The sequence below is a fragment of the Haliotis rufescens genome, unplaced genomic scaffold, assembly GCF_023055435.1.
Source record: "Haliotis rufescens isolate VD_foot unplaced genomic scaffold, xgHalRufe1.0.p SCAF_16, whole genome shotgun sequence".
In the NCBI taxonomy this organism is placed as follows: Eukaryota; Metazoa; Mollusca; class Gastropoda; order Lepetellida; family Haliotidae; genus Haliotis; species Haliotis rufescens.
The window spans coordinates 13,936,663-13,959,677 of NW_025963846.1; the positions used below are offsets into that span (position 1 = coordinate 13,936,663).

The following is a 23,015-nucleotide window of genomic DNA, read 5'->3' on the forward strand; positions in this document are numbered from 1 at the left end:
TCAATAGTTTCACAAGGGTAATGTTTTGGGTGGAAGGTGAGAGATATCGATCCTGTGTATTTGAAACAAACTTTTCCACCCCACAGAAAAAAAATCTTGAGAAATGTTATAATGTACCATCAGTTACATCATTTTCACATATATATATTAAGATCTTGTTCAGACTTAAATGGTCAACATCTGAAGTTCATTCAGTAAAATATGCAAAGGACGACAAGTAAATATTCTTCAAATGGTAAACGTGAGTGTGTATGTTCCTGACTTGCCCAGCATAATGACACGGACGTTGAGAGTTAATCTGACCACAAAGCAATAGGTGGGTACCCGGAAGGTTTGCGTATTTTTTATTCAATTGTTCTTGAAGATGTAGTCTCCCCAGGGAGATGTGGTTTAGTGCCTTTTTTGTCTTCTATAGCAGGAATAAAGACGCACTCCAAGACGTTGAGTTGCTGATTGCCATAATTCCCAATGCAGTTTCGATCACACTCGTACGGAACAGAAAACAAGTACTGCATAGTGTAAAACTATATCTTTATTACTGTATATATAAATCTGGAGAAATCGTATCTAACTTAGAGTTAGTCTCCAAAGGGAGCTGAAGTTAAGCGCGTGTGCAGTATCGATCATCATGACTTACACTGTATGTAACACAAAGCATCTACTGTAGAGTGTAAAACTATATATCTATGACCGTACATATACAAATACATCAAGATAAATCCAATCTAAATAAGATCACGTGAGTGAGTGAGTGAGCTTGCACTGACGACCCTTTTAAGAGTATTACAGTTTTATCACGGTGTGTCGGCTTGACGTGAGAGGGAACCTGAAACAAGTGTACAAACTAGAACCATAACAGATTCGAACCCACAGACACAGGTACCTGGCACGCTTAAGATGACAGAAGTCCGTACAACGAAATGCGGCGCCTTAGACAGTACACATGTATCGTGTGTTGCTGACGACCTTGCAGGACATTCACGTACGGAGTCCATCTCGTATCCCTGTTGTACCATTCATGTGGGGTACATCTCGTATTTCGGGGCCTATAGCCTAGTGGTTAAAGCGTTCGCTCGTCACGCCGAAGATATTGTTAAGAGCGGCGTAAAACCATACACACTCATCTCGTATTTCCCGTATATTAGCACTTACGCGTATGAAGTTAAGAAATACGCATACAAATAACAATCTGAAAAATGCACAATCAACGCTTCTAAAATCAACACATTCAGAGTACAATGATTGGTAAAAAATATAAAAATACCTATAAATTGTATGGCTTACATACTTAATATATGAGTGAATGAGCGAATGAATACATAGAAATGTATATAACAGAGAATCGTGAGTGACATATTTCCTGCTAACGTATAAAAGAACAAACATCCATTGCACCTTAAAAACACTGATGTTGTTTATGTATTTGCGTGGTTGATGTTAATATTTGGGGGATGGCAGTTATCCTGGAATTCTTGTTTTGAAAAGATATCTTGTTTCGCTAAGAGCTGCATATCCTGTAGAAAATGTGTTGTGAAATTACCTTGTTCGCTTTCTTCTTTCACTGAAAACAATTGCATGTTTTGGTTAAATGATCGAAACAATATCCTTACTCAGTATGACCTCAGTATACACAGTAGACTCTAAGGTATGTAAGGAAATTTTAAAAATCCAATTCATCCTTCATGTTCACTTCCGGTGTAAGCTGAGGTACACTCAGTCAATAGGGGACGCAGGATAGGTGGTTGCGTGAATTGTAAATTCCTGATCTCGCCTGACGTGTACACCTTCGACATTTAATACTTTAGGTATCCCTTGTTTTCCTGTGGGTTAGGGGTAAATGTTGGCTCCATGTTGTATTTCTCCCGGCCCGACCCCTCGCATCGCCGGCAGCACATGCACAGCAGGATGAGGAACTGAAGTGCGCACACCCCGATCAGGCAGCCGACCACAGTCCAGAACAAGTCATGCCGTACCACTGAAACACAGAACACGTCATACTGTACCACTGAAACATAGAACACGTCATACTGATACACCACTGAAACACAGAACACGTCATACTGTACCACTGAAACATAGAACACGGCATACTGTACCACTGAAACATAGAACACGTCATACTGATACAGCACTGAAACACAGAACACGCCATACTGTACCACTGAAACATAGAACACGTCATACTGATTCAGCACTGAAACACAGAACACGTCATACTGATACAGCACTGAAACACAGGACACGTCATACTGATACACCACTGAAACACAGAACACGTCATACTGATACACCACTGAAACAGAGAACACGTCATGCTGGTACCCCACTGAAACACAGAACACGTCATACTGATACACCACTGAAACACAGAACACGTCATACTGATACACCACTGAAACAGAGAACACGTCATACTGGTACCCCACTGAAACACAGAACACGTCATACTGATACACCACTGAAACACAGAACACGTCATACTGATACACCACTGAAACACAGACCATGTCATACTGATACACCACTGAAACACAGAACACGTCATACTGTACCACTGAAACACAGAACACGTCATACTGACACACCACTGAAACACAGAACACGTCATACTGATACACCACTGAAACACAGAACACGTCATACTGATACACAACTGAAACACAGAACACGTCAAACTGATACACCACTGAAACACAGGACACGTCATACTGATACAGCACTGAAACACAGAACACGTCATACTGATACACCACTGAAACACAGAACACGTCATACTGATACACCACTGAAACACAGGACACGTCATACTGATACAGCACTGAAACACAGAACACGTCATACTGATACACGACAGAAACACAGAACACGTCATACTGATACAGCACTGAAACACAGAACACGTCATACTGATACACCACTGAAACACAGAACACGTCATACTGATACACCACTGAAACACAGACCACGTCATACTGATACACCACTGAAACACAGAACACGTCATACTGATACACCACTGAAACACAGACCACGTCATACTGATACACCACTGAAACACAGAACACGTCATACTGTACCACTGAAACACAGAACACGTCATACTGATACACCACTGAAACACAGAACACGTCATACTGTACCACTGAAACACAGAACACGTCATACTGTACCACTGAAACACAGAACACGTCATACTGATACACCACTGAAACACAGAACACGTCATACTGTACCACTGAAAGAAGTTGATACACCACCGAAACACAGAGCATGACATGTTGACACACCAATGAAACACAGAGAAGCCAACTGAGTGAAGGAGATCACTAATATTCTAACCCAGGTCCCAGGAAAAATGAGGATTTTTAGCAGATGGACATGGCATTGTGGCACTGCAACTCACATCAACCTATAATGTCCTATAAACAGTGACACACAGGAATGTCCCAATAACAGGGCACGCCACAAACCTATGATTGTGGGTTTGAATCCCGTTTCGCCCCGATTATGTTTCTAGGTTTATCAGCACCATACCCGAAGTCACCGAAGTGGTAAACGTCTGAGACCTGCGTCACTTCGGTCTTTCCTCCCACATTAAGCTGAAACGCCGCGATATAACTGGAATACTGTTAATAGCGGCGTTAAACCCAACTGATCCACCCACCCAATCAATAACAAATCTCATTACAACTGACAATGACAGAACAACAGACCTCAAAACTCAATTGCTCCGGAAACTCTAGGACAACAGCTATGGCCGGCAATGAGCGATGGCATCTTTGTAAATTTAAGTTCCTAAAGAATCCACACATCCTGGCATCACAGTCCTATTGTACAATTCCGTCTTAGAACACATACTGATGTGTTCCATTATTGTTTCTTCAATTATACATACAGATCAAAATGGTTGAAATACTTACTTTTGTTTTCTTCCTTGCTCTCTTTCTCGATTTCCCCTCTTTCATTATTTTTGCTAAACGTAATTTTAGGGCCGAAGCTCCCGCATTTCGGGAAGTTATCCGGCGGAGCAGGATGATGGTCCTGAGCCTCGTTGATCATCATCGCCATCCCGTCAGCACTGTGCATCTCAATGTGGCAATGCATGAACCACAGTCCAGGATTGTCAGCGCGGATTCTCACAACCGCATAACCACCAGTTGGCACTATAATGGTATCCTTCCGCGGTGGGTTCTTCAGCTCCAGGCCAGGTATGTTATCCCCCGTCCACGATGAGTTGGCCCAAGTTGGCGAATTACAGAAGTTGTGACTGACGTTGTGACAATCAATATCAATGTTATCGCCTATGACCTGCCCGTTGGAGGCGTTGTATTGCGCATAGCCCATCTTAAGCACGTAGAAGGAATGGCCATGGAGATGAACTGGATGAGACCAACCCTTCCCGTTTCCCAAGTTGAGGAGGACCATCTGAACAGTGTCTCCGTATGTTAGATCCAGCTTGTAGGTGCAGTGGCACGTCCTCTCCTCACCACAGTCCTCCTTGTCACACGTAGTGTGTATCTCATCCGGCTGCGTCAAAGCAGCCACACTTGGCATCACGAATGCCCGGCCGTTGACCTGTCCCGGATATTCTTTTGTGCCAGGGAAAGCATAATTGAGGAAGTGTTCCTTGAACTTCCCAGCTGTCACCATGGGAGCGGGGTCATCATCAGCCAAAGATTTGAGCTGGTCGAACCGGAGGCATTGGGTATGCTGCATTGGGTAGTATGTGAAGGGACAGTTGATGACACGGCATGGATTGACAACCGAGCATGTTCTTCTGACTGAGGTTGGCTCTGCTTCAGACGCGCCTTCGTATCTGAGAATAGCTTCAGCTCTGTGGTCCACACCTTTCTCGAGAGTTTGTGCCCGAATCCAGTAGTTGTCCACTGCGTTCGTGGTGTTGAGGATGAAGTCGATTCTCTCACCAGGGTTGATGATGAAGGACTCTGCGACTTCTGGACGTAGGTCATACCCGTCGGACGCCACAATGGTCAGTTCGTGACCGTGCACGGACACCCGGAATGGGTAGAGGTGGCCAGCGGCGATGACCCGGAACCTGTACTGTGTGTTTGGTTTAACATCGAAGGTTGTAAGAGGGGCTCCGTTATGCTTTCCGTCTTTATGATAGAGTCGTCCCTTTCCGTTGATTAGCCCACTCAACATTGCATATCGGCTGAAATGGGAGCCGTCAAGAGAATCCGTAGTTGGAACCTTTTGTCTGTTTTTGAATGATCCAAACATCATTTTCAGAAGGTCGGCCATTGAGTCGTCGTGGTTCCAGTCTTGTAGCACCATTACCATTTCTTCCATCACCAGTGGTTTCTTCTCTCTGATGATCAGCGGGCCTAGAAGCCCCATGGTCCTCTGGTTGCCCATATGAGAATGATACCAGAATGTGCCCTTGGGTTTGGCCTTGAACTTGTAGGTGAACTCTTGACCCGGAAGTATAGGACACTGCGTTATGAAGGCCACACCGTCCATATATGGCGTACCTTGTTGATGAAGTCCGTGCCAGTGGATGGACAATCCTTCGTTGTGGAGGTGATTTTTAACATGGACGATTACAGTTTGACCTTCATAGACCTCGATAGCAGGCCCGGGCATGGAGCCATTGGCCACGGTTACGACTCGCTGTGGTTCGAAGCCGTCTGCCTGGATGACTCCAATGGATGTCTCTGGAGTAGCAGCTGACGTATTGTCAACGTTATACTTATACAGATTCCCTCCCTCGGGGAAAACGGCCTCGGACCCTTTCATCATTGTGAGGCGTTTGTCAATGACAAGAACGAATTCGCACTCTTCATCTGCCATCTTGCACTCTGAGGCCACGCCCCTCGCTGACATGATTGACAGCAAGAGGCAAGACACTGCTCGGAAACACCACATCCTAAAATAGAAAAAAAAGATTTTCTGTTGAGAACTTTGAAATAGCAAGTTAACCATCCCAGTAAATATGTTTTTTGCTGATTATTTTCAGGTCCTGTTTCAATAAGCCCCCTCGTTTCCCTGTTTACACGTGACACGGACAATTCAGGATGCATTTGACAAAAATAAATGTAACGTCTTCTGAACTTAGAAAACAATTTGCGAAATAATTGACTCCCACATAGATGACACCTTTGTGAAATTTGGTGATAGGACATTTTGGCAAAAAGTAGGCATCCCCATGGGCACCAATTCTCCTTCTTGTTGATCTGTTTCCTTAATGCTGCTCGTATTGGCAAAATCAAAACAATGGAATTCGGCCAAGAAATTTAACTTAAGCTCCAGTTTTCCCACACACCCTCGGTGAGAACCTCCTGAGATAACTGGTATCAAACATGTGTGTGAGATCGAATTCCAGATCATTGATTGGCTACTTCAAGTTGATGAACTAAAGATCAGATAATGACGGACTACTTTCCTCATCATCATTCACTCGAATACACCTACGTCTGTGTCGGACCTGAAGTTTTAGGAGTGTAAATAAATGTAGTTGTTTTATCTTATAAAGTCTAAATTTTTCATCGCCTTGCTATTCCACAGATGTGGCGGAAACTTTTTGCGAAGGGTTACACTTGGTATGAGGTGCATGCAGTAAGCCGGATGATATCAATCACGGCCGCTGTGTTATGTATAAATGCGCCACTACGATCACGAGAATAGACAAAATATGCATGGAGTCGATGCTAACATGGTCCGAGTTAAGGTTGTGTAAGAAACACTGCATTTGTGCCTGTCATTTACCATTTATCTTACAACTCGTTTCAAACAACTCATAAATGATATCCATCAGACACTCGTGTAGTAATCTCTGTGTATCAATGATCTGATATGGTTCAGATTCCCTTCCATTGAAGCTGGTAATAAAAGATACCAGAACGACAACGAGTAGACAGGCGCTAACGCCGCTATTAACAGTATTCCAGTTATATCGCGGCGTGTCAGCTTAATGTGGGAGGAAAGACCGAAGTGATGCAGGTCTCAGACGTTTACCACTTCGGTGAAATCCACGAGCACGGGTATGTTGCTGACAAACCTAGAAACATTATCGGGGCGAATCGGGATTCGAACCCACAATCATAGGTTTCCGGCGTGCCCCAGGGACGCAACTCTGCACAGCGAATCGCGGCGCCTCAGACGACTGGGTTACCCGTGTCCCCAGTAGACAGGCGAGTGCAAACTGAGGTACAAATTAAACTAATATATATATATTTCTGTTGATTTTATTGCATGTATGTCCTTCAACCGAATATATGTTAAGTTACATTATATCCAAAAAAAATAGCTGTACTGGCGCTTAGTTAGCATTTAAAGAATACTTCTAAGAGGTTATATTTCTTTATAACATTCGCAACTGCTGATAGGAACATGTATCTTAGACACTTTGTCTTTGAAAACCAATAAATTTGCTTCTTACGGCTCAAATTGACAACATGTTTGGGGTCAATTGGCTGCAAATTTATTTCTGACCCCAGTCTTCACTGAACCGATGTTGGTTTACACAGGATTACCAAGCCACAGTTTACGTTTTACAACTTGTTCCAGGAATAAGTGATGTCTAAATAGTCTATTACCTATGCGGGGCGGTCGGGTAGCCTAGTGGTTAAAGCGTTCGCTCGTCACGCCGAAGACCCGGGTTCGATTCCCGACATGAGTACAATGTGTGAAGCCCATTTCTGGTGTCCCCCGCCGTGATATTGCTGGAATATTGCTAAAAGCGGCGTAAAACCATACTCACTCACTCACTCTATTACCTATGCGGACAAATTTGAATTACATTTTAACTGCTGATATCTGTGCAGTCGTGGTTGCTGGCATTCTTGATTATACAGGTAGGGCCGGACGTGTTTACCCGTTTGGCGAACACCTGGTGTCATGAGTTTCAGTGATTATATTCATATAATATTCACCCTATTTTACTCTTACGCCCAAGTGGAATCTGTTTCGTCGGCAAATCGAGACTGGTTATTCTCAATTACCATATACATTAAAAAAACTCGTTTTACTTTCTTTTGCTCCTTAGATTATGTGCAAAATGAGTCAAAGTGACAAAAGAAGAGGGATGACTTCAACTTTCCAATAGTCAACTTTCGGCTTATGTCGAGCAATGTTCAAGCAGCTCTAGCATTTGGTGTCTGCATTTCACAACTTTTGAGGTACTATGGAACATGATTTCAAAGAGAGTCATCCTCCTCTTGCTCACAAGTTGTTTGATCAGGGTTACAACATTAAGGTTTCAGTAAAATACCAAAGGTCATGAAACAAAGGCGGTCTTAATGGATGTCTATTGATTGTTTTACGACTTATTAGCGAAAGTGGATCATGATGGGGATCTTGATCAGGTGTAAATTAGAGTTATGTGTGTGGTTTCAAAGAACATGTCCACCACACTGTTGTCCTGACATCATGGCGTTCAGACATGTTGGTGTTAATTAAAAACGTCGAATCTGAAGGTCATTAAATAACGTAGAGTGTGTACCGGTAATTTATTGCAGGAGGGAGGTTAGGTGTCGTGGTCGTATACTCATGTAGGACATCACACTCACAGTTCACACATAATGGGGATGCCAGATACACAAGGAGATGACTTGTAGCAAAGGTGGGGATAACAGCTGACTTATTTCAAAGAGCGTCATGCGACTCTTGTTCACAAGTTGTTTGATCAAGGTTACAACATTCAAGGCCTCAGTAAAGCTTTCAAAAGGTTTAACGGTAGACATGTGAAGACAGTTTCAAATTTGACTCATCAGCGACCAAAATATGTTCATGACGGGTGCCACTAATGCGACAGGGTACGTTCACCATTTCGCGGACAACTGGTATTATCACTATTTGAAAGTAATTCACAAACACATGCTTATGATATATAAATCGCAAAGAACAACGAAGAACGATGCGTGGTTTATTTCACGATAAAACATTGTTCTATCATGACGTCATTTCTGGAGATTCGAATATGAGCTCGCAATTTGATGACGGCATATAGTAGATGACGTTATTGTTTAAAGGGAAGTGTCAAAAGAGTTGTTACCCATAGACGTAGCTGGGTTACGCAGATAAACGTAGTGGCCGAACGATCGCATCCAAAAGTGGGAGAGTTATGGCACTCGGTATTAGGAGAAAAGGAAAAAAACAAAAAAACATGAGGATTGTGAGAATTTGGATAAATATTTACATGACAGCTTGTAAATTTTATCAACATCCTTAAAGAGACTGTACATAATGTTGGCATTTCATAAAAGAAACAAACGACCCGTTGTCGTTGTTTATCATACCATAAAACACTGCGCCCCTCGTGGTTTACTCTCTCTGCAGTGTTTTATGTGCAGGATAAAACACATCAGAGGGATTTATGAGATTTAAAACCTGAATCCAAGGGATAAAACCGAGCGGCGTCTTATGGAACTGATAAACCATAAACTTTAGGAAACGGGCGTAAAATATATGTTGCATGCGTCCCGGTACAAAAGACATTCTTAAAAGCGTTGTGATTTTATTAGCGCTTCTGTAGCCTAGTGGTACCCTCACTGGACTGCAAATACGGAGGTTGCATGTCTAATACGCGGGAATATAAAAAATGATAAAACATAAGTCATTAAATTTTACAGTTCGTTACATTGTGTTCACATGCCTCATTACAATCTTTGGGATATTATATAAAATTCCTGGAGTATTATAAAATGTCCCAGGGATATTCTTACATCTCTGTTTATGTGATTTAACCCTACTGGAGAACAATAGAATGACGTGAGGTTTATAATGTTCGATAAAAAAAACTCCCACCCGTTGTTTATTTCGAAAAGAACTGCAGTCGTATAATGGACTCAGCCTTTAACAGATATTTCTTATGAATCTCCCTTGCTACATGTTATTATTGTGCTCGTGTGCTTGTTCAAATGGAATTGCTTAGAATGCACGCATTGTGGGCTGGGGAATGTTCACCCACTCAGCCTGCAGTACTTGTGCCAACTGTCGGAGGTTCTGTGGTTGCTACTGACGTGCTCGCAGTCGTTGATCCAGTGCATCCATTAAATGTTCGATTGGGTTTAAATCTGGAGACATAGAGGGTCATGGCAGGATCTGGATGTTGTGATTCCTGAAAAAGGCCATTGTCAGTCCAACCGTGTGAGGTTTGATGTTTTCTTGTTGGAAAACGGCATTTGCTTGTTGCATAATGGGAAGGACGTGTGACCTAAGAATCTCATCCGTGTTACATTGTGGCATTAAATTCCCCAGAACTTGCACCAAGTCTGTTCTATCAGTGTAGAACATGGCTGGCCACAACACCACACTACCACTACGAAATATGTCCACTTCCTGTATGCAGCTTCGTGCACAACGTTCCCGGCGACGTCTTTCATCCGCAAGGTGGAGCATAAAACGCAACTCGTCACAAAACCAAACTTGCAGGTCCGTCAAAATGACATCTCGAACTGGTCGTCTAGCGCGAATACCCTCAGAGCGTAAACGGTTCCTCACTGTCTGGGCTGATATCCTACAAATCCTGGTATTGCCGTAGTTGTAGAGGTTGGCGTGATGGTACTTCACGTAAGTGACGTAGCCGTATGAATCTGTCCTCTGCTCTCGTAGTGATACGTGGTCGACCGGTTCGACCGGAAGGTCACATGTTGTCCCGATAACGGTTCCAAACTGTTGTAAAGGTGCTTGATGCTACGTGAAAAATATGGCCGCAGGTGAAAATGATTCACCTGTTTGCAGTCGTCCTATGGCGTTGTTGCGTTGGGCTTCCGTCATTCGTGGCATGTTTTCGCTGTTCACTTGCTGTAAGATTGTGATGGCATGCACATGAAAAGCAACCATTTTTTTGTAGCCTCACAATACATTTCCACGTGTTACGTTGGTGTGTAGCTCTCACGTAGATGTGTGTGTGTGTGTGTGTGTGTGTGTGATATTTATATTTCTCCAGTACCTCATTCTTTCCACACACACGTCAATCCCAATCCATGCAGAAATTCCCAATTCATTTTTGGTCTTAAGTTTGTATGGATGTCGACAACACTGACAGATATTTACGATTTTACTACTTTTGCATTTACTAATGATACAATCATCTTCATATATAATTTCTTTTTAATGGACTTTTGCCAGCTGCGGTCACAATGTCTTCGGCGGTGAATCATGTTATGGTGTTCTTGTATGTTACATGTTACAGAGTATTAAGAGTTATACTATGTATTCATTATTAAAGACAAATGAAGGCTTTACAGATTTATTTTATTGCCTTTTGGGATTGCGACAAGGGCGTGTCCTAAGTCCAATTCACTTTTCTCTATTTATAAATGAATTAGCTACAGAAGTTATTTGTACATGTGCATGTGATATGATCATGGACATATGGTGACTGTAATTTCGAAGTTGTTAACCAATATAATTATCTTGGTATAGTACTCACGAGTTAGTTAAGTCTTTCTCAGAATAGATACGTTGCAATAAAGGCAAAAAAGTATTATTTGAAGTTCTAAGGACAGTGTATTGTTATGACCATTTTCCATACAATGTTGGCTTCAAGTTTTTTTATTCTTAAATAATGCCAATTTTACTCTACTGGTCAGGAATATTGGGCTGCCAAATACAGGAGAACACGGAGAGGGTACATTATATTGCTTGTAAACGTTTTCTGAATATAAGTAAGACTACTCCAAATGCTATGGTTTGGGGAAAATGTGGAAGATACCCTATATATATAATAATTATCTATTGATGTTCGTTAAGTTTAGAAAAGGATTATACATATGCCGAGCAGGGATATACTTGTAAGGCAGATGAAATGCCTTATGTCTTTGGTTGTGATAATCGTCATTCGTGGGCTACTTCTGTCAAGAATGTGTTGTTTAGTTTTGGTTTCTTACAGAAATCACTAAAGGGGTCTATCATTGAAAAGTTACTCTTATTTGTCCACGCAGCCCTAAATTTAAGGCAACAACACCTGTTTCAACAGGATATTTGAAAAAATTGTCATAAAATACAACGTGCTATCCTCCGTGAGAGCAATTATTAATATCCTATACATGCAGCAACCTGATATCTCATTACATGATGTATTGAAACCCAAAACATAGATTCAAACCCAAAATCATAGGTGTCTGGCGAGCCCAAGGGACGCAACCATGCACAGCGAATCGCGGCGCCTTAGACGACTCGGCTATCCCAGCCCCCTTATATTATATTATTCTTGAATATCAGCTACTGGCCTCTAGTCCAGAAATAAAGAATTGAATTGAATTGTATGTTCTTTATAGGATCTTGTTGAAGGGGAAAAACAACTTTCATAAAAGCTAGAATGCCATTGGTCAGTGACCGCGAACAAAAGTAAACCTGACCTATCAACTCTTAAGGTCCGGTTATAAAACGCAACCAAAACAAGGTCAGCGTCACAAAGACGAAACTGGTTAAATAACGTGTTGACTCCACTCAACCTCTCTGGACACATTTTGATGCTATTCAACCTTTAACAGATATTCGCTTGTTCCAAATGTATTAGTGCATGAGTCAGCGGGTTGAGTTTTACGCCGCTCTGAACAGTACTTGTGTTATATCAGGGCGTTTCACCTTATCGTGGGAATATGCCACAGTATATGAATATGAATTTCGTAAGGCCCAGAAATAAAGGTTTCTCATTTAAATGAATATACATATCTACAAAATAAAAAAAATGAAACCACCATGGACCTTTTTTTATGAACAATGCTTAATTTGAGATGAGGCAATCGACTCATGCCAAATTATTATAGACTTGAGTTGGATTCTTTTTTAATATATTCTCTATGGTCTGGGAGAGACTAGTGCAGTCCATAAAAACGGATATTGGGCTCACATACCCAAAATCATAATCGGGACAATACTGGACTTGAACCAATGATGAGCGGACACGCTCACTGCTACTGTCATTCTTGTTTCGAACGCCTTGGACAACTCGGCTACCTGTGTCATCTCCAAGAACATGAATATTTGTGAACAGCTGCACACCTGAGCTTTGACCGGCATCTACTCACTAACTCGGGAAGTATTATAAACGGGTTTTTTATTGCTCTCATAAAACAAATGGATACAAAATGCAGTATTGTTTTGATATATAAACAAACATGCTGATGTGATCAGCTTGGCATTTTTGTCTATCAAGTAAACTTATGAAAAGATCAAATATAAGTATGGCGAAGATGGGTTGATAACGCAATTTTTCGGGCTTGAAAAAAATTACTCATTGTCCAAATATGCGTCCAAGTTGTATTTGCACCACTTTTACCTTGTTTATATCGCTAAACAAGAAAGTTCGGGTCAAAGATTTTCTCAGGATTAAAAAAAAGAAAAACGCTTTCACAAAACCCCTATAATAAGCTGGTTAACAAATTTACGCCGTCTACATAAGCTGCTGTAAGCCCAAAACATGCAAATGCTAAAAATAAGGTACATATTTTCCTCTTTTCTTAAACTATACAGATGCAATTGGCCAAAATGTGCCGTTACTATACGCATCCTTCAGGGGGGATGCAACTTGACACTAGCCCGATAGCAACAGTTAGTTTGCCTAATGTTAAAGGTAAAGGGGTAGTATAATCTTTGTATGTTCTCAATGGCTGGAAGATGTTTCAGGTAAAGTTGCACCTCTGTACAATACTTCACACAAATAGATTCAAATATGTGAAAATTATCATTATTTATTAGCGTTTTAAACAAAATTCAGAATCAATAAACCACGAACTAATCCGCCCGTACATATCAGAAAAGGTGTCGCAGCTCAAAGAAGGCCGCTATCAAGTCCACATGATGAAGAAAGAAACGCAAGCTCTCGCTATATATGTGGCAGGGACCGAGATTTCATTACAATGTGCGGGGCGAATTCTATGAGAACATTAAACTGTGACGTAATGTGCAGTAAGTAAAACCCTTATTTCAAATGAAATTTAGTGTCGGTAGATTGAAGATAATGACTGGTGCACCTGTTGTGAAGCGCAACAAATACTAAATACGCAAGTTGCATTAAATACGGAAAAGCTATGGTGAAACTAAAGATTCAATGTTTAGGGTCGATGACTAGAGCTCCAGGTAAAGTCGGTCGGAAAACGGAACAACAAATATTATTTGGCCTAAAGATATGCGAAATACACTCTTCAAGAAAAGAAACGCACAGGTAGTATGTAGTTCATTGAGCCTGACTACACAAAAAATCTGATATATAAATTGGATATATGTTATTGGAAAATGTTGTTGGCCTGATATTCGACAAACGGTGCGTCAAAACGCGGCCATTGTCGACTTGCAATGTCTTAAACAGCATTGTTTTCACACTTGTGCAAAAATGTCATGGAGGAAAACAGAAATGCCAAATGCATATGCAAGTTATGGCATTCGTAACTCGTGGTAGCGGCTATAAAAAGGCAAGCATAAGCCAATAATTTGTCATTCAATTGTCAACATTTTTCAAGTTCGAAAATGCCGAGACTCGGAACATCGCCATAGGATGTATCCAAAAAGGGAATCGCAGTCTTCTGTTGCACGCCACTTCAACGTCCACCACAGCACCATTTGCCGCCTTTGGGACCGATACAAACACTTCAATTCAAATGCAGACCGTCCGAGAACCGGCCGACCAAGAGTTACCACCCCTGCACAGGATCGCTACATTCGACTGTTCCACCTACGTCATCGCAATGCCACAGCTAAGGAGACTGCAGGACGCATACCTGGTTTGAGGAGGATATCGGACCAGACTGTCAGGAACCATCTTCAGGAGGCTGGAATCCGACCATAAAGACCAGTTATCGTCCCTGTTTTGCAAGAGATCCATCGACAGCGACGCTTGCGTTGGTGCCATACCTTACAGCTTTGGAATTTGAGAAACTGGAGACGAGTGTGGTTTAGCGATGAATTTCGATTTCTTCTGCACCGGCGAGATGGAAGACAACGTGTTCATCGTCGTCGAAATGAGCGTTTTGCCCCACATTGTGAACGTGAATTCGACTACATGAATCAAATTCTTCAACCTCACCTTCTTCAAATCTTTGACTGCCAGAGGAAGCTGTTTCAACAGGACAACGCTCCACCGCACACAACTCTTGTCACGGTAGACTACCTCCATAATGCCAACATCAATGCCTTGCCCTGGCCGTCGAGATCTCCAGATCTCAACCCAATCGAATACCTCTGGAATGAACTCGATCGACGTGTATGTCAACGTCAGAACACGCAACAGACACTTCCAAAACTGGCCAACGCGTCACAAATAGAATGGCAAAGAATTCTGCAAGACAGAATTCGTACACGTATTCAGTCAGTGCCGAGGAGATGCAGAGCCGTGATTGCTGCCCGGGGCGGTCACACGAGGTACTGAGTTCAGCGCAACCTTGTGGCCTTATGTGACATGACAATGAACAGTTTTCAATGCCTTTGTACAACGACAACATGTGACTATCGAGCTCCAAAATGTCATATTTGTATCTATGGTTTTAAATTAAATATATTGACTTTATTAGGTACAATAATGGGTTTTTTTAAATCTATCTTTTCAATCTTTCAGGGGATGGAGAAAATGATAATATCTATAGCTCCAACTATTAATGCAAATCTGAAGTCTGACAACTTCGCTCACCTAATGGGTTTCTCCGGCAGGTAGGGTGATACGGTTGGGAGCTTATCGACAGGTATCGCATATTTACTTGTTTACGCCTACAGGCCACCGAGGGACACCTGCCACTGACCCATACTATTCAGCGAAGTATGACATGACCCTTGCTGTGACCTATATATCGCTGAGCTGTTGTTGGAGCCAACCATTCCTTCTGGAGATTGCAAACGCATGAAGAATTGTGACACTTAGGGTCGAACCTCGTTGCTATAAATCATTGCAACTGTATTAAGGCTAAGAATGAAATACGAAGATATTCTCGCCAAATATTTGTAACATTTTACGCATCTTTCATTGCCACATTTCACATTCTTTTCGAGCTCGTACGGTCAACATCAGTGAACAACCGTCCGCGTGTGCTACGTTCTGTATCAAGGTCTGTGATAAAAGTGAGAACACAGTCGAGGTGATCATGCAGTGGGTTTCAAACCATAGAACCTAGAATCTCGTACATCACGACTGGAAGCGAATGTGCAGAGACAAAATTATTACTTCGAAGCGACAAGGTCACTATCAATACTTCATGATGTCGTATGTTAATTTCATAACATACTGAATATAAATTAGTTACCAGCTGGTAGTGACAAATACTAAAATTCATCAAGTAATTGCTCGGGTGGTTGCCTCACAATTCTGTAGCGCTCAGATGAGGTGTCAGAAATTGAGGTCAGCCCTCAGGACTGTCTGGCTTCTCACAAACTGTTGTACATTTACCAGGAAAGCTAGTAAAGTTAACGTTTCTTCTCAGATAGTTTATAGTCGTCTCTGTGAGACTGATCTCATGTCACTATGGGCATGCATTCGCATCCCGCTGACCCGACTTCACAGCCAGGCACGTTTGGATTGAACTGAAGATCACTTTAATTGGACGGACCAGGGCTGGGCTACAGTACATTTTACAGATGAATCGAGATAATGTCAAGACTTTTCGTGGCCGAATGTGGCCTAGACAACGAGAACGATTTCAGGACTCTTGCGTACGAGACAACGACCGCTGTGGAGGGGGCTCAATCATGATTTGGGGTGGGATCAGTAGAGCTGGTGAACCGATCTCCATGTCCTCCAACGGGGCACGATGACAGGTGTGCACTACAGGATGACATTCTGGATGTGTACCTGAGACGGCATGCTGGTGCAATCGGACCAGACTTCATCCTAATGGACGATAACGCACGACCCCACCGTGCCAGGGTCGTTGATGCCTACTCAGAGTAGGAAACCTTTGTCCGCATGGAGTGTCCGGGCCGGTCACCAGACTTCATCCTAATGGACGATAACGCACGACCCCACCGTGCCAGGGACGTTGATGCCTACTCAGAGTAGGAAACCTTTGTCCGCATGGAGTGTCCAGGCCGGTCACCCGACCTCAATCCTATCGAACATATGTGGAACGAGCCGCAGATCGCCCTTTCACGACGCCATGTCTTTCGGGCAACTCAACAGGAACTCGTCAATGCTCTTACTGAAGAGTGTGATAATCTTTCCTTGCCAGACACGTATTATTACAAACATCCATCTGTGTGTAACGTATTGAATTATTGGGTAATATTGAATTATTGGGTAATATTGAATTATTGGGTAATATTGAATTATTGGGTAATATTGAATTATTGGTTTTTCGCGAACACCTTGTATCATCACTATTTGATAGTGAGGGAGTAGTGCACTTTACCGGGCGCACTTTTTCAGATCCAATTAGCGCTGTGGGGGCTCGAACGCTAATTAATGCGTTAATTAGCCTACGCTCTACCACTGGACCACAGGCGCTATCACATGTAATCAGTGCTCGTTTAACAGGTCATTAGAATCCCCATTGACAAGCATGCGTAATTCAGTAAACAATGAATTGCGCATGCGTGTGACGTCACTGCCCGCTCTCCGATTCATCTTTTCTTGAAACCACACCCGCAATTGTTTATGTCAACATGACCGACCAATGGGATTAACTGGATTAACGCTTGAAAAGGTAAGAATTTATGGCTAACCCTTGCCCAAAGCCAGCTGACCCTAATGACCGAAAAGGGGTTTTGGATCGTAAAGACGTGTAAGTTTCCCTAAGACCGAAAACGGGTGTTGGATCGTAAAGACGTGTAAGTTTCCCTAAGACCGAAAAACGGGTGTTGGATCGTAAAGTTGTGTAAGTTTCCCTAAGACCTAGAACGGGGGTTTGATCGTAAAGATGTGTAAGTTTCCCTAAGACCGAGAACGGGTGTTTGATTGTAAAGATGTGTAAGTTTCCCTAAGACCGAAAACGGGTGTTGGATCGTGAAGCGAGAGTCACCAGAGCGTGAGGCACGGTAACGGTATAACGAGACAGCGGTGGCACTATAGCGCGGTAATTGAGCGGATGGTAGAGCTCGGGCTGCGCCCGGTAAACTTGTTTGGGAGCAGTGCACTTTACCGGGCGCACTTTTTCAGATCCAATTAGCGCTGTGGGGGCTCGAACGCGCTTCGCCGGCTCACCGGCTCTGCTGTTGGGGAAATTTGTGTTTCAAGTGTCCACCTCATCTTTATCCCGTTACATTAAACTATTTAATGGCCATTCGTGGCTTGTGCTAACAAAAGAATCCTAACATAAGACTTAAAGTTTAAAATCTTGGCGTTCGGCATTAAAGGGGCACTGATCTAACGCAATTCCCCGGGACTGGTTGTTGCCTTTGTTATTGTTTTTCCCAGTGAGTACCCGGATGTATAGCAGAAATCTAGACTAGTTCGCGACCTCTGCTGCGCCATTCGTCACTTGTATGGGTAGTAATAAGGGCGTATGGTCACATTGATCAACAAAATGAAATACAGTTTTCGAGATAATAAGGAAATGTAGGTATCTTTGTGGGTAGCATCGGTAATGGTGACGTAGTTATAATAAGTCACTTGCTTGGTAATTTTGCGATTTTCGTTTACACTATTTTGACTTGCAACACAAAGTTTCACCTGAGCATTGCTTTTTGATAGTGTGTATATTTTTGTCAAAATGTGTAACATTTTAAAATTTATTAAACGCCTAAATATTCAGTTATTTAACAAAGTGACTGAAAAACATTTCCATCTGTATTATTATGATAACGAATTCCAAACATTTTGATGTTTAATGTCATCACCAAGAGACTGAAAATGTTACGTTGAAAAGTACATTTCTATGTTGTTTGGCTTCTAATCCTACATAATAATCTGTTGTGATGTTTGTAGGCCCTTTTGATCGTCTTAATCAATCTGGACAGGTTTTTTAGTCAAAATGACTGAAATATTTACACATTTTATAAATTGCCTGAGAGAATTACATTTTACAAATTGACGGTAATATATACATGCTTACAAGGGAAAAGGCGTGTGTAAACAACGTCTATCGCGCATTGAAGAATTTCCCAACCAAGACGTAGAAAAACAAGGACGAATCGGTTCAATGCTACAGCAAATGAAGGAAAACAAAATGCAAATACCATAAGTACAACCTACCAAATTTATGTGTATAAATTTTAGGCAGCTTCCTTGTTCGAGGAATGTATTCGTAATATCCACACAAAGGAACAATAGCCCACTCGTCTGCAGCTGTACAAAGAAACTTATTCGATGTCAGGTGTCTCTGTAACAATCACATATTTTAAAAGATATATATCGTTTCTCAATTGATCACTTGGATTGTTTCAGGTGTTTCACATAGGTGTCAAGTCTCAAGGGTCAGCTGAGAAAGCCCACGTGACAACTATTTTCATAACGTCCACGGTTCCTAAAAAATCCATTGAGTGATAGATAACAATGATCAATCAATCAACGTATTATCAGTTAATCCTTTGAACAAAGTATGTTGTTTTTACATCGACACTTCACGCCATGATATGAGTGTATTCCCTTTGTTTCAGTAAACTTAGACATGTAAACACTCACTTTTGACATATCCACTGTGCAAGATAACAGTGATTAATCAATCAACGTATTTTCTGTTAATCCTTTGATGACTAGGAACGATCCATGGATTTACAAAAAAAAGGAAATCAACTGATCATTCACCTCTTGCTGGTCTGCCACGTGCATATTACATAACACACATTTCACCTCACTTCAAACCTGGATTTAGATTGAATAATTACCCCAGACACAATAAATGCCAAATGGGAACCTTTGTCAGGTAATCTAAGTGGTGCTTCCACTAATTGTACATGTAATAAATTCATTAACTGAGCATCAAGTGAATGACGACAAATACACAAGTGTAGGGTTTTACCAGAAAACGTGGATGACAACAAGGGAGTAGTAATCGTATTATCGACGCAATCCGAAATCCGAAAATGCTTTCACTGCACGGATACTTTTTTTAGTGTTAAACTACAACCATCTGGGGTATTTCCAAATGACGACATCCGATGAGCTCCGCCGTTCTTTTTGTCTGTTAGTTGAGGCTGAAGAAATTAATTAACATGCGCCCTTTGTTGAAATCTTTTTAGATCACGGTTAACCAATCATTGTTTATGCCAAAATGCGTAAAACAAATATTGCCTCCAGCCTCCAAGTTTATTTAGCTGTCCTTGCAGACGGTAGCCAGTCTCTGGTCACGCTCAGTTGCGTTGCGTATCATCCGGGTACTCGCGGGGAAAAAAACAATAACAAAGGCAACAACCAGTCCGGGGAATTGCGTTAGATCAGTGCCCCTTTAAATGGATAAATCAAGTCGGCGGAGAGTCGGTGTACTGTGTCTGAGTGGGGTATTTAAGTTAAACTGCGCTTCGGATCGCTGCACCAAAAACCGTCATAGTCAATGTTAGTACAAACAGCTTCACGTACACATATGCACCCGCACACGCACAGACACACACACACTCACACACACAGACACGCACGCACACGCATACACACGCATACACACGCACACGCACACTTGCATGTACGTCGCTATGTAAGTGCAATAATATTCAACATTTCGTTAAATATTTGAGGCCCTTCACGGCAGGTACATGATTCGCTAATCAGGAAATATGTTAGCCCTGACGATCTAGTTGCGTACGTGGACAACTTCATGAAATGAAAGTTGAACGTATTAAACTGTAGGAAGAACACGGTAATTGCAGAAAAATATATTATTTGTTCAGATTCTAAATTAATTGTACGGACAATTTTTAAAGAGTCGCTAGTCAAAAAGCCACAGACGGCAATTATGCGGCATATCAATCAGGTCAGTTATATGTTTATGATATACACAGCTCCTCATCCGGATGATATGATTATATAACACATTCCTAGACGGGCATACTTAGGGACATAACCAATAAAGCGACATACTCCAGTGTAGATGAATACAATATACTTTATAAAACAGGCAGTATTTTAACTTTTGAAAATCTACTTTTCTTTAAGATGGGATTCCTTCTAAAAGCCAGCCCCAGCCCTGACCATATTCCCACTGGTGTAAGCATCCATCTGACATAAGGGAGTACATTAGTTAGAAGTTACATCTCATCATCACAGCCATATAGTGACGAGTTCTGACATTAGACCGTAACATTAAATTTAACATGGAGTTAACATACTCTAAGTTTACATGATCATGAAAATAAGCTGACAAAAATTAACTGCATGTGTTAACTAGTAATTGCGTTGGCAGTCTATGGGTAGCTTGCTTACCTGTGATTGACACTGTGGTCTGTTCGGTTGGAAGGTCGGACCTGATTGACAGTCCCTCGCAGTGCAGATGAGAACCTGTTTTCCCCTTTATGACATGCTTTGTATCCTGCAGGTGTGGGACCGTCTCAAAGACATTACAACAGTTTCATGATATATGAACCCTAGGCTGTCATCTAAAGCGTACAGTTATGTAAATATGTCACATTGTGATATATACCATTTTAATGTACTTGCTACGTCTGATATTACTAAAGATACCATTATTTTCCTATATTTTCTTTTTAATGAACTTTTGATACGGCCCCTCAGTGTAAGGTACAGTCACCATGTCGTCTTTTATAGTTAATCATATCATTGTGTTCTTGCGTGCGAATAATAAAATCTTTGTTGAAGGGGGAAAACAACTTTCATAAAAGCTTGAATGCCATTGGTCAGTGGCAATGAAACAAACCCGACCTTTGAACTCTTAAGGTTCAGTTATAAAACGCAGACAAAACAAGGTCAGCGTCACAAAGACGAACCTGGTTAAATAACATGTTCTTTTTGGACACATTTTGATGTTATTCAACCTTAAACAGATATTCGCTTGTTCCAAATGTATTAGTGTATGAGTGATCGGGTTGAGTTTAACAGTACGTCTGTTGTATCAGGTCGTTTCACCTTAACGTGGGAGTATGCCACAGTAACGAGGGCATGCGGATTTCATAAGGCCATAGGCTAACATTAGTCAAAGAAATAAAGTTTTCTTATCTAAATAATTTTACACACATATCTACAAAATAAAAACAACAAAAAGCAAATGCGACCGAGAACAATGCTTAATTTTTGCTGAGGCAGTCTATTAACTTGAGATGGATTTATTTTGAAATTTAGTCTCTTGGGTCTGGGAGAGACTCGTGAAGTCCATAAGCAAGGATACTATGCTGACAGACCCAACACCACAATCGGGACAATTCTGGGATTCGAACCACTGACGAGCGAACACTCATGGCTAGCACATGTACTCTGCACAGACAGTTTCGACGTCTTGGACTACTCTGCTACCCGTGCATCTCTGAGAACACGACGATGTCGTATAATTAAGCTTAAACTGACATATACTCACTCACTCACTCTGGAAGTATGATAAGCAAGTGGCATTAAATACGGAAAAGCTATGGTGAAACTAAAGATTCAATGTTAAGGGTCGAGAACTAGTGCTACAGGTAAAGTCGGTACAACAAATATTGTTTGGCAAAAAGATATGCGAAATATTTCTTTACAATCTTTCAGGGTATTGAGAAATTGTTAATATCTATAGCTCTAACTATCAATGCAAATTTGATCCGACAAGTCTGACAACTTCGCTCACCCAATGGGTTTCTCCGGCAGGTAAGGTGATACGGTTGGGAGGTTTTCGACAGGTATCGAATATTACTTGTTTACGCCAGTAGTATAGTCTCAGTCCGCAGAAACCTTTTTTGGTTGATCCGGTTGATCCAGGCGGATTCGAAGTTGATTGGCTGATCCAAGTCACGTGATCAGATAGGATGACTCATGCATCAACAGCACGTCACAGGTGAGGGGGAATGAAAGGTGTGTGTTTATAAGGCAGAAAAGAATTCATAAGAAAACAAAAGTAAAGGGTTATGAATAGAGCTATGTGTATAGCGTGCTGCTCTAAATAGACACACCGTACCCGTCAGCCCAGTTTGAATTGAGACAACCTGTATGGAAAAAAATATAGACAAAATACATAAGACTACACAATCAGCAAGCTAGCAGTGTAGTTTACATT

At 41.7% G+C, this 23,015-nt stretch overlaps 1 protein-coding gene across 1 annotated transcript; it reads right to left on the reverse strand.

Annotated features, from left to right (window-relative positions):
• Positions 1 to 514: 514 nt before the first annotated feature.
• On the reverse strand, positions 515 to 22,655 carry LOC124136060 (laccase-like). The gene is made up of 4 exons (XM_046501834.2): positions 22,590 to 22,655; positions 21,239 to 21,344; positions 3,921 to 5,887; positions 515 to 1,975 (listed from the first exon to the last, which is right to left on the reverse strand). The coding sequence occupies exons 3-4, from the start codon at positions 5,884 to 5,886 to the stop codon at positions 1,794 to 1,796; spliced, it is 2,148 nt and encodes a 715-aa protein (XP_046357790.2). The 5' UTR covers position 5,887; positions 21,239 to 21,344; positions 22,590 to 22,655; the 3' UTR covers positions 515 to 1,793.
• Between the last annotated feature and the right edge of the window lie 360 nt (positions 22,656 to 23,015).

Coding starts and splice junctions, on each gene's coding strand:
- LOC124136060 (XM_046501834.2), bottom strand. CDS start 5,886: ATGTGGTGTTTCCGAGCAGTGTCTTGCCTCTTGCTGTCAATCATGTCA. Junction 1,976..3,920: donor GAGCAAGGAAGAAAACAAAA/GTAAGTATTTCA, acceptor TCTGTGTTTCAG/TGGTACGGCATGACTTGTTC.